Source organism: Salminus brasiliensis, chromosome 4 (genome assembly GCF_030463535.1).
Source record: "Salminus brasiliensis chromosome 4, fSalBra1.hap2, whole genome shotgun sequence".
NCBI classification, from domain to species: domain Eukaryota; kingdom Metazoa; phylum Chordata; class Actinopteri; order Characiformes; family Bryconidae; genus Salminus; species Salminus brasiliensis.
In genome coordinates, this window is record NC_132881.1 from 5191765 (window position 1) to 5211275 (window position 19511).

The window sequence follows — 19511 nt, forward strand, 5'->3', positions numbered from 1 at the left end:
CTATATATCCTTTCTCTGTGGAGTCGCGACGAAACGGCGCTTTATTGCTTATGGCTGGTGCATGGAGGTGGCCGGCCATTGATCAGCCAGTCTGATCGCCTGTGGAGAACGGTGGCCGTGGGCAGATTTGGGGGCCGCAGTGTGCGGAAAACCTGGTGTTTGGGTGAAAGCGTGTGTTGTGTGCGTCGAGGAGAAGGAGGGGGGAGAGAGACGCGGGGAGAGGAGGGGAGAGGAGAGGAGGGTCTTCCACTGAGTCTTTTTATTTATTTCTTTGTTTCCAGTTGGGGGGGAGAGCAAAATAATAATAATAATAATAACAGCGATAGCTGGCCACCGAGCTCCTTCAGGGAACCTCCAATGTCGCTCCGCTCAGCCTGGACGGAGACGTGGCCGCTGCTGCGGTAGGCTGTTGAAGAGAAGCCGAAACCGAAGAAGGAAAACAGGAGGATGAAGCGGCGCAATGCGGACTGCAGCAAACTCCGACGGCCGTTGAAACGGAACCGAATCGCCGAGGGTATCTACGGCAGGTAACGTTCGCACTGGCGGGGCTAACGGAGCTAGCTTCAGCCTGGCCAGAAATTGTGGCGAATCCAGCTCCGGAACGGTGAGATCCACCCCAGGTGTTTGCTCCAGCCGCGTCGGCAGGGCTGTTGCCGCGCGACGCTGTCAAGCGGTGGGAGCCTGGGCAGTGCGAAATCCCGGGGTGGATTTCTAGCCGCCTCCTGGACCTGGATTTGCTGGCATCTGTGGTCCGTTACACACCGCAAAACACCCTCACACAAGGCGGGGGCGACCTGCGAGCCGATATTACAGATATTAATGCTATATTGGAGTCGCTAGAACCGCTGTCTGACACGCAGCTGTGTCTTATTTTGCGTGGAGAACTGCTGGCTAGCTGGCTAGCTTAGCCGCGTTAGGCTAGCTAGCTAACGTAGGTGGCTTCGGCCGCGCTGTCTGTAAACATTCAGCCATGTCTCCGCGATCTCGCCTCCAGAGCTGGCGTTTGCTCGTTTAACGGGGTTTCAGTGTGTCTTTAATGAGGATATGAGGGTGTGTGTGAGTGGAGCATTGTTGTTTATCTCTTCTGGCTGGGTGACAGTCCGAGCGAGGGGAGCTCCGCTTGCTGTGACAATGCCAAGCAGCCGTCTAACGTTACCCAGCTCACAGCACTGCTTATTTCGGGCAGTATTTTTGCCTAGTTAGTCCATCTACTGCATCGGGACGAAGATGCTGGACCTCAGCTTGAGCCTGTGTGTGTGTGTGAACTGAGGGGAACTGGCTTCAGCTCGTCCAGTACGAGGCACCAGCAGCCAGAGCCTGTCAGGAGTGCTTGATGCAGCTGCTGCTGTGACTGAATACCCAAATACAGCACCCTGGATGACCCCCCACCCCCTTTAGACCCCCTCTTTAGACCCCCTCTTTAAAGCCTGGCTCTTCAAATAAATGCCAGAAATGTCAAATTCTTTAAAGCTACTGTTTTTGACATTATTCTGTTTCATATAAAACAATAGCACTTTTTGCATATGTGACTTTTATGTTTTATTTCACTTGAGACAAAAATTAAACACAAACTAGAAGATGAATATGATATGAATAATATAGATATGAATAATCCACCTTGGTGTAATTCTTTCTTTATTTAATTAATAGATTTATTTTTCAGCACTTACTTATTTAAGAATCCTCATATTGAGGCATGTGTGGCCTTAATGGCAGGGGTGCAGGATGTTCCCTTCTCTGTCCCCGTTTCGATCGACCCTAATGTTTCAGACTTTAACCTTCTCACACATAAAGAGGCATTTACTGATATTTTGCTCATTTTTAGGGATATGCATCTGTTCAAAAATAAATAAATAAAAATATATTTTCATTAAAAAAATATTTAATCAGATTTATTGACCCAAAGTAGGAATTTGGTTCTGTGTTTTTTGTTGTTTCTACCGTATAAAAGCAATAAGCAAGCCTATATATATATATATATATATATATATATATATATATATATATATATATATATATATATATATATATATATAATGATTTATTATTATACATTTTTAAACACACCTCTATTGTGTTGTCCATGTATTTTTGAAGCCTGCAAAGACCTTAAGAATGACTTTCTGTGCTAATCAGAGTTCAGCTTTCATATTTATTATTATTATTATAATTATTATTATTAGTAGTAGTAATGTAGTAGTAGTAATGATATCTTTTGTTGTTATACATAATGTACTTAATCATAGTGTTTAGTATTATTAGTCTGCACAGCACTGAAGAACTGTATATACCCATTCACATGCATACTTTTAGTTTACACGTGTGTAAAACACAGTCTATGATCTATGAGACTAATCAGTCTATTATAGTCTGTAATCTAGACTTTTGGTCACATGGTCACTGTTTATAACCAACAATAGAAACACCGCACCTCACCAAGAAAAGGATAAACACTGACGGATAGGCAAAGGGCTACTGACAGCTGTTCCTCCAGGCTGGAGTTGTGCACACTGACCTGTTTAACATGTTGTGTGACATTTTCTTTCCCTCCCTTTATGCTAAAATTAGCTGTTAGACAAAAATGTGTTGATCCATGTCAGTAAAACCCCCTGATTTGCGTTTACAGCAGGGAGCATTTTCTTTTGTGCTCAGTAGGACTGTAGGGCAGGGTGTCCTGACTGACTCAGGTGATGCACATAACTATGTCATCAGTCTGGATTGGTGGGTCAAAGGCAGATTCGTCCTCCATGTGTTTTCACCACACCTGCACAATAATTGCACACTGAAGCTTTGTGTAGAGGGATGTATAGCTCTGCCCAGATCACCGAGGTTATAAGCTCTATTATAATAGCTTAAGACATCGGCACTGGTGTGCTGCAGTTGTATAATGTATTACTGCATATGATGATGTAGGGTAGTTAACGGGTAGCTTTTGGCTAGTGTGTGAGCTAGGGGCTAACATAATATAAATATATATATATATATATATATAATAAAATCACCTGTTCGTAGCCCTCCTTTAGCACCTATAATGCTCCCAACACTAGGAGGGTAAGGACTTTTAGGACATTTAGCCTCCACCTCTTTGCAGTCTGTCATCAGGCAGTCCTGGCCACTAGTACAGTTATAAGCCCACCACACCAGCTGATGAGGGGAGAGCACGCACAAGTCAGTTGTGCTGTCTTAGACTCCGGCTGCTGATGGCAAAGCGGCTTGGCTCAGGGAACTTTGAACTCAGGGACCCCCTCTGCCATGATACAAGATTTGTACGACATGTGAGAAGGAGTACAAATACTGTAAAATAAATCAATTGTATACAGCTAGTTAGCACTGTGGACGTACCCTGATTTTGCTTTGCAGTAATCTGACCGATAATGAACTTTTATGTCCATGATAGATGATCTTCCTCTGGTATCCAGGACCTGACAGCTAGCTGCTGTAATCAGTCCGTAATATCTAAACAGTACGTTTCCTTTTTGGTGCTGTGGTTTCTGTTTGGTGAACAATTATACTACTGTGTGAAGTTCCCTTTGGTTAGAAATGAGGTTTTTAGTTTTTGTAGCGTACCAGTACTCTGGAAGCATGTGTTCAGTCATTTTAATAATGCAAACTATAAATGCAAAACAACATCCGATGTTTGGAAAATTATAATGAATGCATGTGTAAAAATCCAGTGCAGGATATTTAAGAGAGATTTTATTTTATTCCTGCATATAAATGTTATGGTATTCTGTAATGCTGAATCAGGTGGATGTAGTTCTTGGCTTTTGCCTGTATTTCATTTTTGTGTGTGTGTGTGTTGTATGTGACAAGCATCATTTTATTCTCACATCCCTAGAAAATATGATCCTCATAATGTATGTATTTCCTCTGTGACGTGAATATCAGCCAAGTGTAGGAATGCCGCGATAATTACGCTAGGGACTGATCGTACGATATATTTATAGACATGAGCTCTGTAGTTTTTGCTGACCCCAGTATTGCCCTTTTTGTTTACTTGGTGCATTTTTAGCAGCTTTGCTGATTTTAGCCAGTCAATGAATGGGTGGGTTAATTGGGAGTACATCGCTCAGCCCAGTATAGTGAGGATCGGAATACAGCAGAATTGGCAAACGGCGCAAAAGGCAATGGGTCAGATGGGTCTGATCCAAGGACAGCCCATCATTGTGAATGTGGCAGTTTGTCGAATGAGGTCGTTTAAAACTAGATAGGATATTTAAATACATTTTTAATAGCCCAAATCCAATGTCTAAATTTTCTGAATTATTTAAAAAAAATCCTTAATAAAATCAATAAAATGTTCTTATTAATAATAATACATTTGCAATATTAAGATGATTGCAATAAAATGACCGGCCAAGCCCAGCAAACCACTAATGATCCTGATTTTGAAGAGCTGGTAGATGCTTTGTCCCCCCAATTATGAAGCGCCGTGCTGCCTTGCTTGCTCTGCCTGCCTCAAAGATGCAACGTGTAACCGTGTAACCACGGTAACAGGCCTGTGATGATGTTACCGCAAGGGGTCAATTCCCATGCGCAATTCCCCAAGATATGATGAAATAATGTTGGCTTGACGTAAATGTTGCATGGATGTGGATCAGGCTGTTCAGGCCGAGGTCATATTAGTAAGTGTTGGATGTGCGTCGGATTTCAGTACCGCATATAAAAGTGTCCCAAATCTGAATAAACAATCTCATTTGAGTGTTGCACTGATACTGGCACTTACACACAGTATCATATTGGAAATGGAGAGCACCGATACCATGAAGCTTACCGTTATTTATTTATTTATTTATTTTACATGGAACATTTTTGCTTGCAGACTTTATCAAACCAAATATATAAACAACCAGTAAATGCCAGGCATAAATATTTTAATTACAATATATTTAATGTAATTTTTTAGCACTTTTTGTGTCTATTGTTTTGTTTCTTAGTATTTTGGGGTTATTTTGTACCTGAAAGGGAAATTGCTGATTTTAACACTTAGTTTCTAAGCGGGCTTTTTTTCCACTGTTTTGAAATGTGAAATCAAATTTATTTATTATTCTTATTGATTGATTTATTTATTTGTTTATTTATTTATGTATATAACATAATATATAAAATTTATAAGATTTTAATAAGATCCACAATATGCTTATTATATTATTCAGGTAGTTTTGGGACCAGTAGCATGCACTAGCTGGAGAGCTAACCACAGCCCGACATGTGAGAATTCTAGCTAGTGTAGCTAGCTGTGCTAATGTGGACTGGACCGCATCACTGGACACTAATGTTTGTGTTGCAGTTGCATGGCGCTTATTGCTCTCTCTCTCTCTTCCTCAGCACCTTCCTCTACCTGAAGTTCCTGGTGGTCTGGGCGTTGGTGCTGCTGGCAGACTTTGTGCTGGAGTTCCGGTTCGAGTACCTCTGGCCATTCTGGCTCTTCATCAGGAGTGTGTACGACTCCTTCAGATACCAGGGCCTGGTGAGCATTACCAAACTCTTATGTAGCCGTCAGCTTTTACATTTAGCGTGAGGTTGTTTCATGCAATTGCTAACTAGTGATGAAGACTATTAAGATTAAGATCTATCCAAAAATTCACAGTTTTAACTTACTTTCTTGCATATATTAAAGATCAATAAAAATGTAAAACCAAGAATGTGCAAGTTTTCTCAATCAGTTTTCCGCAGTTTTTTGGTTTAAGAGTCTGAAAGTATTTTGTGTTTCAGCTTTTTGTAGTTAGTGACTCTTATTTTGAAATGCCAGAACCACAATATAGTCAACCCTTCACGGCAGCCAGCAACCAACTGGATCTTTTTGTTGAAGGCCGTCACTTTTTCTGTAACCAGCTGACTGAGTGGCTCTTTTTGCCGAAGGACGGGACTTTGTCCCACAACCAGCTAACTGCTTGACTTTGTCAAAGGGCGGGACTTTTTCCCTAACCAGCTAACTGATTGGCTCTAATGAGACCCGAGAGCCTCATTTCTAACATCTCTTGGTTGACTTTTTACACTCACCCCGTGTTCATATGAGACTCTCATGCCTCACACTAATAAAACTCTGCTCCCCACTCACACGCTCTGTTCACGTGACCGACTGCTGCTCAGTGTGTACGTTTTCACAGCAGCTCTGCGTCCAGACTGAGGAAATGATTACCGTAAAAAGTAACCGCAGTGGCAAAGCTGTTTTCCACACTGTTCCAAGCACCCTGAACCGCTCCTAGTTTTTTAATAGACCACGTTGATTAGTCGCTGCATCCCTACTAAGTTTCTCGGTAATTCATTTAGATCATTATAACATTCCTATTTCGTTTTTATTAGTCTTGAAAAGCTTGAACAGACTGAATCTTGACCTAGCTAGGCCATTTCAGAGCCTCTTAAATGAAACCTACAGCTAACAATAGTTTATTGTGATGCAGTGTGGTGTTGTGGTACCGGTTTAATGTCATCGTATCCCCCACAGGTGTTTACATCGGTAGGAAAATGTAATATTGCATGATGTTGCTTGATCACGTTTAAAAGCAGGGAGTTATTACATCCTTCTCAAATTCATTTGGGATTCATGTTGTTTTTGATATGCTGTTAATTAGAGCCGCAAGCTGCTAAGCAGATCCGTGATGCCTCCCTCTCTCTCTCTCCCCCCTCTCATAGGCTTTCTCAGTGTTCTTTGTGTGTGTGGCGTTTACATCAGATATCATATGCCTGCTCTTCATCCCTGTGCAGTGGCTGTTCTTTGCTGCCAGCACATACGTGTGGGTGCAGTATGTCTGGCACACAGGTAAGCAACACTATGTAGCATTTTTACCAGCTTCAAACTTCTTGTGATACGCCGCTACTCCGAGCTCGGCACAATGCTATCCACATTGTCCAGCTATAGTGAAGCGTGACCGGGGTCCTATTCGTGTGAATTCGTGTAATATTACTAATATTGCTTCATCAGTCCACATACTATTTTTAGGGACTGCTCTGTATCTCTCAGCCTGTCCAGAAATGCGTGTAAAAAGCCTGTCCTTTGTTGAAGTGACGCACCTATGAGGACCAGTCACGGTCTGGCAGAGGTCTACAAACAAACAAACAAGATAGTGAATAGGTCCAGCTGCAGTCAGGAGGAGGTCTCAAAACAAACAAGGTGGTCAGTAGGACCAATTGCAGTCGGGGGGGAGCTGGTGATTGGGACCGTTTACAGTCAGGCGGAGGGCTCACACCAAAGGACCTAATTACCTGTGTCCGGGGAGGCTGTTTTGCTAAGAAACGCCATTTTCGCTCGCTGCCTTAATGCTGAGGAGAGAAGCTCTGTTCCCTCTGAGGTGTTTTCTGAGGTTTTTTTTTTGTTTGCCACATTGTAACCCCCCCCCCCCCCCCCTTCAGCTCGCTGCCGACTGTCAGAACTACCTCCTACGTACATCTTTTGTGAGTGTATGATAAACACAGCTCAGACTGAATTTAGCTCCTTACAGTGCATCTCGTGAGACCTTGTGTGAAGACCGACATTTGCCAAAACTGACTGTGCTGGAATTAAGTTAACCTTACCCGATCAGCTTAAGTGATCCCAACTTTCAGAACTAACCCAAAACGAATAGTTATGGTCACCATGAAACCATAAGGTTGTGGCTTTGTTTGGGCTTTGCGACCTGACTCATTACTCACACCTTTTCCATTGGCTCCTGACACTGTGTATTTGCATATTGGGTGTGTCCTTCATTCTGCGTTCTTGTATGTGCTTGCATCCCTGTGGGCCTCATCAGTTGCAGCCCAAGTACTGCTCCATTCAAAAGTTCACCCCTAGCTAAGTACAGTCCAGTCCGAATGCCGGGATGTGTTCTTGTCCCGCCAGTCCCCCAGTATGTACCTTCAGCATTAAGAGACTCTGATCAGATCACGGGGCAAAATAACCTGATTGGGACCTCCCTGTCTGTGTCTTCATAGCTGTAGCCATAGCTATAGAGCCCCCTTCAGACCCCTAGATCTGTTCACCACCACTGTGATCAAGTTTTTAGTAGCGCATTCACTCTGTCAGGTATGGTCCGATCTCATCTGAATAGAAGAAGGTTGTTTTATGCTTTTATTCTTCATAACTTTGAGGGCCTTTGAGCTCCTGTATCTGTACAAGGAGTTCCCTACCTAATCAAACACACAGGCACGCGTCCGCACACAGGTGGAAGTCCCAGCTACTGGCCTGCTTATTCAACCAGAGCGACAAAGCAGCATTCAAGCCCTTTGTCTACGCCTGGGCCGTGTCTCGAATGACTCCCTCACACCCCCCCCGATCCTTTCTTAACAGCCGTCATTCGAGTATGGCGTGTGCAGCCGTATCTGTGTGTGTTGCGTTATGCTTAGTAGCAGCTGCCATCTAGTCACTCCACTAGTGCAATGTTCAGCTGACCCCAGTAACCCTGCAGTCCAATCTACAGCATTTCATTACATAGTCTGAGAGTTGTTGAATTGTGTACATGTGGATAAACTTATTAGTGGACACCCCTTCTACTGAATTTACTCAGCTACTTTGAGTTTTATGTTGCTCCCATTGCTGCTCTAGTCCTTGTAGAGAGCACTGTTTCTCAACCCTGGTTCTGGAGGCACCCTGCCCTGCACATTTTAGTGCTTTCCTTGCTCCCGACTCACCTGATTCAACTAACCAGCTCATTGTCGCGCCCTTTCAGAGCTGCAGGGTGGGCGTTAAAGCAGTAGGAACCTATGCCTGATGCCAGGCGTGGACTACAGAGGTATAAAGCTCCCCAAGCATTGAGCTGTAGAGCCGTGGAAGAACAGTGTTCTCTTGAATGATGGTTTGTACTCCATCCAATACTTTTCAGATGAGGTGGAGTGGTGATCATGCGCTCTTGTCGCCCAATGCAATCAAATCCTCACAACAGTGCTCCTTCAAAATGTAGTTGAAAGCCTTCTTTCCTGGACAGTAGAGACAGTTACTCCAACAAAAGCTGGATGAACTCTTCTGCGGTTGTGTCATGGGATCACATTTGGGCGGGGGGGGGGTTGCTACATTGAAGCACAGTTAATGTATAAATCTGGCTCAGTAGTGTTTAGTGCATAGTTACAGGTGAATGACACTATCTACAGCTGTACCAATGTTGTTAGTAGTTTATTTAGTAGTTTATATATAATAATAAAATGTAATTCCTGTGTTGAGTACTAACGCTCTCCTTTTCTGTCTTTTTACAGAACGAGGGGTGTGTCTCCCCACTGTGTCGCTGTGGATACTCTTCGTTTATATTGAGGCAGCTATAAGATTCAAAGATCTGAAAGATTTCCATGTGGATCTATGTCGTCCATTCGCAGCGCACTGGTAAGACGTCGGCCAAGAAAAACTCAAGTAGTGACTTTCAGATCGACGTGGCCGTGTGTTGCGTCGCTTACTGGTTTTCACCACGACTTCACACATAATTCCATGTCAGTCCGTTCCCTTTGGGATCAGTAAAGATCTGTGTGCTTATTGACTGAGCCATCGATCTGTTTGTTTTGTGGTCACCTTCTAATGAATGCGTTCAGTTAGTATGAAGCCCCCCCCAGTATTGAGCTGTGGAGCAGTGCAGCTGTGTACCCTGCAGTCATGATGGTGCTCCATCCAATTCTTTTGGGATGAGTTGAGGAGTTGAAGATGAGGTCAGATGCTGATCGTCCAACACTCCTGACCTCACTAAAGCTCAATCCTCACAGCAGTGCTCCTCTATAATCTAGTAGAAAGCCTTCTTCCCTGGACCGTAGAGACAGTTACTCCGACAAAAGCAGGATTGACTCTTTTTAATACCCTTCATATCAGATCCAACAAAATGAGCAGGTGTCCCAATACTTTTGTTTGTGTATCTGTTGAGAAAGATCTGGTGATCTTTCTATCCCTCTTTATTTCTGTCTATCTCTAGCTATGCATCAAAGACCCAGTTTACTCCTGGTCACTTCATGCGTCTTAAGTATGAGGATTAAGTGCAAGTGTAAACACACTCAGTTTACCATCACTCAGACCACTTCAGGAGGAGGTCTGAGATGCACAGGTTACAGCCGATTAACGGCATCCAAGTCCACAATCCAAACACCAGTAATAATTGCAATGCAACAAGCAAACCTGCATATTTCGTCCCACACAGTGGTCAGATTTCAGTCAGGCTAACAGGAGCCACAATTAACCACCCTGTGTAAATGCATGTGGCTAAAATCTTATCAGGAGACAACCCAGAATTAAACAAGGCCTATGTGTCTATGTCCCCCTTTTGTGTTACGAAGAAGTGATGATTACAGTAAAGCCCTTAATAAATAACAGTGCAGAAATTGTAATGCTTGTAATTATTGCACCAAAGTGAAGCACATACAAACCTGATTGTCACATTAGGCGGACATCAATTGCACTGTCAGCATCACGTTAGAGGAACTCCGCTTGTATAGCGCCTGTTGGTGTAGTTGGCATATTAACGCATGGAAGTGAGAAGCTCCATGGATTTTTTTCAGTGCTTCAGACACTACGAGGCGACATGCTCAGTGAAAACTGCCGGATCCCCAGCTCCACTGCACCGGCTAACAGACGGCCAACATCGCTTAAGAGTGATTTTGGGTAGAGTGCGCTATCTACCCACCCGGAGAGCGAGCACGGCCAATTGTGATCTCTCAGACTCCGGCCACTGATGGCAAAGCAGCTGGCTCTGGATCCGAGCTTGTGACCTCTGGGCCATAGTGGTTGCACATTAGACTGTTGAGCCTCTTAGAGTTGAAGAAGCAAACGTAAGATCCTGAGCTTGTCTCGGCTGGTCGACTGTATCTGGGGTCAGCGATTAATTGAGCTCTTTTGAATATTTGAGCTGGGTCAAATGAGCTGGGTTATTTCTACCAGCCCTGCTGGAATGATGGTCTCCTGACTTGTATGATGTGGTGATTTAGGAGGTTGTGCTGCTGTCTGCTGTGAGTTGGACTATTTAAAGCTCCCAGCAGTTCAGGCGCATTGCTGATTCTCACACTTCCTTCACTCCAACTCACTTCCTTTTTCCCCCACTAGTGTAAGCTATAGGAAATGCGTCCTAGAAAATCTTGAGGTGCTTCCAGCTCTGTGCTGATGTATTTAAATGAGGCCTGGTCCTACATTCACTGATGTGTATGGTGTGAAGGATTTCTGAATCTTTACTGTAATGACTATTTAATGACTATCATCTTACTGTGCATCTCGAGTCTCCAAGTGAAAGTGTGTGTCATGCAGTGTGAACTCTATAACTTACCTGGCGTTTCCCCTGTTGTCTGTCTCTCTCTTTCTCTGTAGTATTGGGTACCCAGTGGTGACGCTGGGCTTTGGCTTCAAGAGCTATGTGAGCTACAAGATGCGTCTGCGGAAGCAGAAGGAGGTGCAGAAGGAGAACGAGTTCTACATGCAGCTCCTCCAGCAAGCCCTTCCTCCAGAACAGCAGATGCTGCAGAAACAGGAGAGAGAAGCTGAAGAAGGTAAGCAATTGAGGGGCTGGTAGGATGGATATGGCTAGAAAATATGATATTCTACTATAATTGTTCAGGTTATGAGTCATTTCTAAGAGAGCATTGTTCCAGCCTTCTCTTCGCCCGTCTGTCCCGCTCTCAATCTCACTCTTATCTCTGCTCTCCTAGCCGCAGCAGCCAAAGGCGTCCACGACGCCGACTCCCCTCCAGCAACTCAGAACGGCTCGGCCGGAGGCAAGAAGCCCGCGTCCAGTACGTTACCGGAGCTGGAGTACCGGGAGAAAGAAAGAGGCAAGGGCGAGAGCCGGGAGTCCAAGAAACAACACAACCAGAACCAGAACCATCACAACAGCAGCAGCAGCAGCATCCTGCCAGTAGTGGACTATAAAGCTCAGGAGCTGGAGTACATGGAGAATCACGTGAGCAGTAAGAGACTGAGCGGCTCGGAGCTGCTGGGCAGCACAGAGAATCTGCTCCTGAAAGAGGACAACTCTTCGTCCTCATGCTCATCGTCCTCCTCCAACTCCACCGCCTCCAAAAATTACAAAAACGCAAGTGGCGGAGGCGGGGCCGGCGGTAACTCGTCACCCCGAGGCCACGGCACGGCCAATGGCAGCGTGCCCTCCTCGGGCGGGCAGTCGACGTCCTCCTCCTCGGGGAAGGGCGAGAAAAAGCAGAAGTGTGGCGGTGGGAAGGGAGCTGGGTCCCACCGAGATCCTGTGGAGAACTGCATCCCTAATAACCAGCTCAGCAAACCTGAGGCGCTGGTCAGGTAAAACGGACATGCCGACACACACAAGCACTCAAATTTTACACAACAGAAAGCAAGGAGGCGGTGAACCTGATCTTACATACACACCAGAACCATAACCTAATGTCTGTTGTTTTAAGGTTTACAAATTAAAGCAACATTATGTAGCAATTTTACCTTAAAATAGCAGCTTCAGAATCACATTGATTCTCCACTGAAGCCCACATCATTTTTTTTTTAGATTCTGCTTCTGTATCTCTCAGCTTTGCCAGAAATTCATGTAAGCGTGTCCTCCTTGATAAGTAGCTAAAACTGTGAACTGTAGGGGGAGCCCAGGAGCAGGTAATTCCAGTTTTCCATACTGCTTCTTTAAACTCATGAATAACTTTTGAAACTATTTTTAAAACTATTCCGTCTTTTTTTATTTCTGTTACATTTTAGATATGTTAGCTAGAATGGAAGCCCTGGTAGCTCCAGGGCTTCAGTGGTGATGCCACAAGAACATAAAATTCCTTGCTTTTCCGGGATGGCTGGAATGGCCCTCCCTCTCCCCATTTCTCGGTGTGATGCTAGCCACACAGAAGGCTTTTTGGCTAACTTGACAGAACCTGCTGTTAGTGTTCTCCTCAAAGATCAGCTGTTTAGCTCTCTGAAGACACTGTGAAAGTAAGATTTCTACAAGACCCTGTGTTTCGCATGCTGCCTCTGAGCATACATACTTAAGCACAGTACATAAAAAAAAACCTACATGCTCAGTCCTTAACAACTTTTGTTCTTTTCAGAGGTCATATGGCTGCATTTATGAACCAAAAAAAACCTTGTGTGCTAGATATGAGGAAGTTTGTGGTTTGAGTTGGCTGAAATCTGAAACCCAGTTAGTATCTGCTGTCTGTTGCTTTCAGCTCCTGATTAAAAACTGCTTATTTAGAGATGGGAGATTAAGTAGCAGCATGTTTAACTATTAGAGAGTTTGTAAGTCTTCAGGGCTGCAGGAACACTACATTAACCACTCTCAGTTTTTAGCGTTCATGTTTAACCTGACGTTCCGTTTATATCCAGAGTGATATTTATGAACATGAGTCAGATGAGTAATGCAGTGTTCATACAGGTTCGTTTTGGACACATTTAGAGGTCTTAATTGTCCATACGGTCGTGGCTGCCTTCTGACTAGAATAGACGCAGAGGTATAATTATTGCGAAGGATTAGCTAATCCAGCTTTTCATTCATTCATATTCTTTAAGAGTAACTGCCCCATATGTCTCGCCACCAGGCTGGAGCAGGACGTAAAGAAGCTGAAGGCGGACCTGCAGGCGAGCAGGCAGACAGAGCAGGACCTTCGCAGCCAGCTGGGCTCCCTGGGCAGCTCGGAGCGCAGCATACGCTCAGAGCTCAGCCAGCTCCGCCAGGAGAACGAACTGCTGCAGAACAAGTAAGACACCGGTCTGTGAGATCAGAGTAGTATGTTGGTGTCCTGCAGCACCGGTGACGACAATAGCATTTTTACTGTGTGCATCATGCATGTTAGGCTCCACAACGCTGTACAAGCAAAGCAGAAGGATAAACAGACGTTGGGGCAGCTGGAAAAGCGGCTAAAGGCCGAACAGGAGGCGCGAGCGGCAGCAGAGCGGCAGCTGTCGGAAGAGAAAAAGCGCAAGAAGCTGGAGGAGGCCACAGCAGCCAGGGCTGTAGCTCTCGCCGCCGCTTCCAGGTAACCCGTCACCTAAAAACTCAGGAGGCAAACCTGGGTTAAACTGCGTGATTTATCTTGGTGTGTGGTAAAGCAGTAAATGCAGCTACAGCTGTGTGGTCCCTAAAGGCTGTCGCTGAGGTTGGGGTGGATTTGGGGGGGCGGCTCATGTGCTGGCTCTGTTGCATTCTCATGCAGGTGGAGGCTATGTCCTGATGGTCTCAGGTCGCCAGGCAGGCCTGATTAGCTACAAGTGTACAGGAGACCTGCATGTACTGCCTGACAGTTGAGTGTTAGTGTTTAACGATGTCGGATTGTTGGCTCCAGTGTCATAATAAGCTACATGGAGGGGGTGCGGAGGGGGACTACGTCTAGGGTAAGTGGGGAAACATTGTGTACAACATTGACTGGTTTTAAAAGAAGTGGGTTTTACACAAAGATGATTTGGGTTGGTTTGACAGTATGCAAATACTAGACCTTTATTCCAAGGGTGTTTGAGTCTTAATAAGGTTCCTCGCTGATTTTACTACATCAACCAGTACGTTCAGTAGAAAAGTACCTGATAAAATAATGACCCCTTTCTAATTTTGTTTCCTGCTCTTTCGGCCGTTAAGCTGGCTCCTGTGTAGCTGATGACTTTCTGTCTATCTGTCTCTCAGAGGGGAGTGTACAGAGTCTCTGAGGAGGAGGATCTCTGAACTTGAGGCTGAGTGTAAGAAACTCACGCTGGACATAAAAGTCAAAGAGGACCAGATCCATGACCTCGAGCTCAAAGTCCAGGTGCGTGTTGTGTCCACGTTCTAGTCCACTCTTCTGATGTGGAGAAGACTGGACTATTGCCTCATGCAACGCCACTGATGGTGGGCAACCTGACCTTTCACCATTTAAATCCAGTGTTGGTGCTTTGTCCCCCACAGGAGCTGCATAAGTATAAAGAGAATGAAAAGGACACAGAGGTGTTGATGTCAGCCTTGTCGGCGATGCAGGATAAAACCCAGCACTTGGAGAACAGTCTGAGTGCAGAGACCAGGATCAAGCTTGACCTCTTCTCTGCTCTCGGAGATGCCAAGAGGCAGCTGGAGATCGCACAAGGTCTGTACCCGGATGAAGGAGCTGCAGAACGTTGGTGTTTTAAAATAATGCATCTCTGAAATGGTGCTTAAATCTGAATATATATGTGAACGTGAGGGTTTTATTTCCAGTTCTGCACCCCTGCTATTGGTCCATTGGTCAAGAAATGTTCACACAGTATAAAGGGCAGCTGATGTGTTCAGTAGAAATCGGGAAACATGGACAGTTATGATGTGATGTACATCTTATCATTTTTTTTTTTTTTTAGAGCTGGAGCTTTTTTTCTTTGACGGCGGCAGCCTCTCAGTCAATGGCGATGTAACAAGTTCTGAAGTTCCAGCAGCTTCTGGTTTATGGCAGGCCTGTGCCTTCGTGGCTTCTTCTAGAGCTGGGCGATATATCGTTATTTAAAATATCAGGATATAAACAGAGCGGGATATGGAGTGAGGCTTCGACTTTATCTGTCAGTTGGTAAAGTGCATACTTGAACAAATTAACGTTAAATGCTGTATTGTTATATTTCTCAAAGCTGGAATTCAGCAGTTTATTTAACTGGGTCCATTTACAATGAGTTAAATCAGTTCAATATTTGTTGCTTATATCATAATAAACATCCTCTATTAAATTGACTACAGCATACAATGTACAATGGCCTACTAACGTAAAATTGTATCTCTAATGTGTACTGAGATGTTGATAATATTTAATTAGGGCTAAATTAGCTCCATTTTAAAAAGTTCTATTTAACCTACAGTTCTTAAAGTCATTTTTTACAGAACCTGGAACAACGTATATAATATCATGTATTGTTTATTGCCATTCATCTAAAATATATCAAGATAGGATTATTATTTACTTTCTCTCTCTCTCTCTCTCTCTCTCCCCCCCCCATTGCTTTGCTCCGTTTTTTTTTTTTGCCCAGCCTTAGCTTTTTCTTATTCGGTGACCGTGGGCTTCGACACAAGGTCATTACTTTTCCATAGAGACCCATCAGTCCGTTTAGCCGCACGTTTCACACCGCACTCCTCCTCAGGTGTCCGAGCCAGGCAGTCTGCATGCATGTGGGTCCTTGTTGCAGCGTTTTAGCGAAGTGGCTCTTCTGACGGTTGGCTTGGTACAGAAATCTAACGTGTTCCTCTTCTGCTTTCAGGTCAGATCCTGCAGAAAGACCAGGAGATAAAAGACCTGAAACAGAAGATCGCAGAGGTGATGGCAGTCATGCCCAGCATCGCTTATTCAGCAGATACCAGCAACATGAATCCGGTCGCCCCCCACTACTCCTCCAAGTTCATGGACACCAGCCCCTCCGGCCTGGACCCCAACGCATCCGTCTACCAGCCCCTCAAGAAATGAATGCTCGCTCCAGCTCACAACTCTCACCATTCATCTCTCTCTTTCTCTTTCTCTGTGTTCAGTTTTTCTCTTTCATAGGCCCAGATACAGATGTCTGAGGCTCAGAATGTTTCAGGATGATTTTTTTATTTTTTTTTTTTTTTTTTTTCTTTTCTCCCCCCTTCTCCTTCTACGGATACTTCTCACCTGGTCAGAAGGATGTTGTATTGTGTGACTGTATTTGTTGTAGTAAAAAAACAAAACAAAAACAAAATAACAAAAAAAGACTTTTAAGGGACATTGCCCGTTGAGTAGGAAATTGCTGTTTTTTGGGTTTTTTTGTTTTTTTTTTCTTTCTGGTAAATATCTAGAAACCTCACAGAAGTTGGTGTGCTTTTTTTTTGTTTGTTTGTTTTTCTTTTTTTGTTTTATTTTTTTGGTGCAAAATTAAATTAGCATTTATTTTTGGCCTTTAATTTTAATTTGGGGAAAAAATTCTCTCCCTAAATGACAGAAGGGGACTCTGGTCTCAGGGCTCCAGCATAAGGTCATTCTAGCTGTAATGCATTTTGCTGAATTCCTGCTTTTGATTTGAGGCCTCTCTAGGGATCCCTGGTCACACCGTTTAAAGGAACCCAAATTTGCCCCCCCAAAAAAACGTATCTAGAAATTCCTCATTCTGTCAACAACCCAAGCGCAGCGCCAGTCTAGCTGTTTTGGACTTTTGACGTTCAGTCATAGATAACCAGTGCCTTTAGACATGACCTCATTGGTGGAACTGAAAGGCCTTGTCCCCTTCCCAAGCCTCCGCCCAGCCAGCCCACCTTTCAATCGTATTGCAACTGCTATCGAACGCCAAAAACTTCCCTTAAAAATGTACGAAAACAAAAGAAGGCTTGTGAACATTTTCCATTTGATTCGGTCGCTTGTTTACATCTATTTATTTTGACATACGTTGCACTGTTGAGTGAAACTATGCTTAAACTGTAGCTTAGAAGGGAAACAATGGGGTAACTTTAGATGGACGTGATGCATTGTACCTATGAGCATGTGAGGTCTGATTACTCCTGAAATTCAATTCCATTGGCCAGTCGATTCTCTTTATCTGATGAATGCTAAAACTTAGTCCAGTGCCAAGTAGCTAGGCCGATTTATTTTATTTTTTTTATTTTATTTTTTTTCTCCTTCTTTCATTTGTTTTTGTCCAGATTTCATTGACCAGGACTATGAGCTGCAGCCCCGCTGACTTGTGTCGGACACAACCGAGGTTTAAAAAAAAAAAAAAAGGAAAAAAGTTGAATTGTATTTTCTAGTTCAGTGTCTTGGTAGCCGAAAGCTGTTCGATGTTGCCACACGGTGGCGCCATTGTGCGTAGGAAAAGTATTGGGACTCAAGTTCTCAGTATTGCAGAGTTCACTTCATGCGAAGGACGGAGTGTTAAAGGAAATAAGGCCTCAACCAGAGCCTGCGGTCAGCCCTCGTTCTCAAAGCAGTAGGAGTCTCGTGGTGTTTGGTAGCAATGATTAAAACCTACTGTGCAAAGACCAGGAGGAGAGGACCTGAGTGGAACGTCCCATGCTAGGCTTTAGTGATGGTGCAAAAAATGGTGAGGGCAGTGGTCACCAACCCTTCTCCTGGAGATTTACCGTCCTGCAGAAGCTCCAACCCCAATGCAGCAGAATCTTACTACACCATTTAAGGTGGATGGGATTTTTTTTTTTTAAATATATGCCATTACCTTAGTTATCCCCCATTACCAGACCTGTGTAATTACTGCTGCTGCTGTTCTTAATAACTTGTGTATTTGGCGTCTTTTGACTAGGAGAGAACCATTTATGCAAGCCGTTCAAACTTTGAGGGGTCCACATGTTCAGTATTTTCCATTAAATATGCTGTATTCTTAATCCCCAGACTTTCCATTCCACCTTAAGTGCTGCATCAGTTATGTTAGGGTGCCTTTAAAATATTCAAAATGTCCATTCCACCTTAAGTGTTGCAGAATTTCTTTTTCTGGAGCCTCAACTTTGTTGTTCCACCTTAAGTGGTGCGTCAGTTATATTTGGCCCCTCCTTAAATTATCCTAGTTTCCAGTTCCACCTTAAATGGTGCTGCAGTTCCTAGCCCTTCAGACTCGCGCTCCAGCCCTTATCCACCCAAAAAGCCCACCCAGAGATCTTTCATTCCACCTTAAGCGGTGCAGCAGTTATATTTCCCCCTCCCTATTTCAGATCCACCTTAAGTGGTGCACCAGTCACTCTCTAGCTCCTCAGACTTCAGCTCCAGCCCTAATACACCCACAAAGCTCAAGTTCTTATTCAGAATTTCCATTCCACCTTAAGTGGCACATCAGTTATATTCTGCCTCTCAAAGGATGCTAATTTTCTGCTCCACCTTAAGTGGTTTAGCAGTTCTAGCTCCTCAGACTTGAGCTCCAGCCCACAGCAGACGTTGGCTTTTCAATTAAACTTTCCGTTCCACCTTAAATGGGACAGCAGTTACATTTGGTGTGCAGTGTCCTCCAGACTTCAGCTCCGTCTGTAATCCAGCCACGAAGCCTCCTAGTCTTCTAATGCCATTTAAGGTGGAATGGAAAGTTTCAACAGTGACCTCAACCTCGTCCTCCAACCCCAGTTCAACAGAGCAGCAGACTGAGTCCAGTTCAGTCTGGGTGTGGAGGTGACCCCTACAGGACTGGAGCTCTCCACCAGGAGGGTTGTTGACCAGTGGTTTAGGGCATTGGCAAATTTAGGGACTGAAGTTGGGATCTGCTTCTGCAGACCGTCAGGAACATCGCTGTGCTGTGTCCCCACAGGGATTTCTGGAGAACGAGGGTTGGCTGTTCGGCTCTGGATGGGACGAGTTTCTCGCCGGTCAGTGGTATTACTGTGTTAGGGCTACGAGATCGGATTAGCCCGAGGGAGTCCTACGTGGTGTTGTGTAGTGATCAGCAGTGGTTGTTTTGAGCGAGTGTGTGTGTGTGTGAGTGTGTTTAAATTATGGTGTGTGGGAGACTGCAACATACGGCAATGTTTGTGGTCCCAAAAGTGTTCCCGAGAACGGTGATGTGTCACAGTGGACGTGGATAAAGTTGATGATGATGATGATGATGATGATGATGGAGGAAGGCACTTGTTTGTGTTCTTGCCCTGCGTCAGCTCTCCTCCCTCTCCTGTTTTTCTTTCTTCAGACCTGACCGTGGCTGCATTCTCACTCTGTGAGGTTTTTTGAGGAATAAAAAGAATTTTTTTTTTCTGGCA

General features: G+C 44.4%; 1 protein-coding gene across 1 annotated transcript; it reads left to right on the forward strand.

The window, feature by feature from the left end:
* Window positions 1-6: 6 nt before the first annotated feature.
* maco1b (macoilin 1b) lies at window positions 7-19511 on the forward strand. Its single transcript, XM_072677382.1, has 11 exons — window positions 7-527; window positions 5329-5470; window positions 6637-6763; window positions 9166-9289; window positions 11243-11421; window positions 11581-12184; window positions 13435-13593; window positions 13690-13872; window positions 14511-14631; window positions 14769-14943; window positions 16073-19511. Exons 1-11 carry the CDS (start codon window positions 448-450, stop codon window positions 16273-16275), a joined length of 2097 nt encoding a protein of 698 aa, XP_072533483.1. The 5' UTR covers window positions 7-447; the 3' UTR covers window positions 16276-19511.

Excerpts from the sequence above, each read along its gene's own strand:
- maco1b (XM_072677382.1), top strand. The coding sequence starts at position 448 with ATGAAGCGGCGCAATGCGGACTGCAGCAAACTCCGACGGCCGTTGAAA. Across the intron at positions 13,594-13,689 it reads AACGAACTGCTGCAGAACAA|GCTCCACAACGCTGTACAAG; the intron begins GTAAGACACCGG and ends CATGCATGTTAG. Across the intron at positions 13,873-14,510 it reads GCTCTCGCCGCCGCTTCCAG|AGGGGAGTGTACAGAGTCTC; the intron begins GTAACCCGTCAC and ends TCTGTCTCTCAG.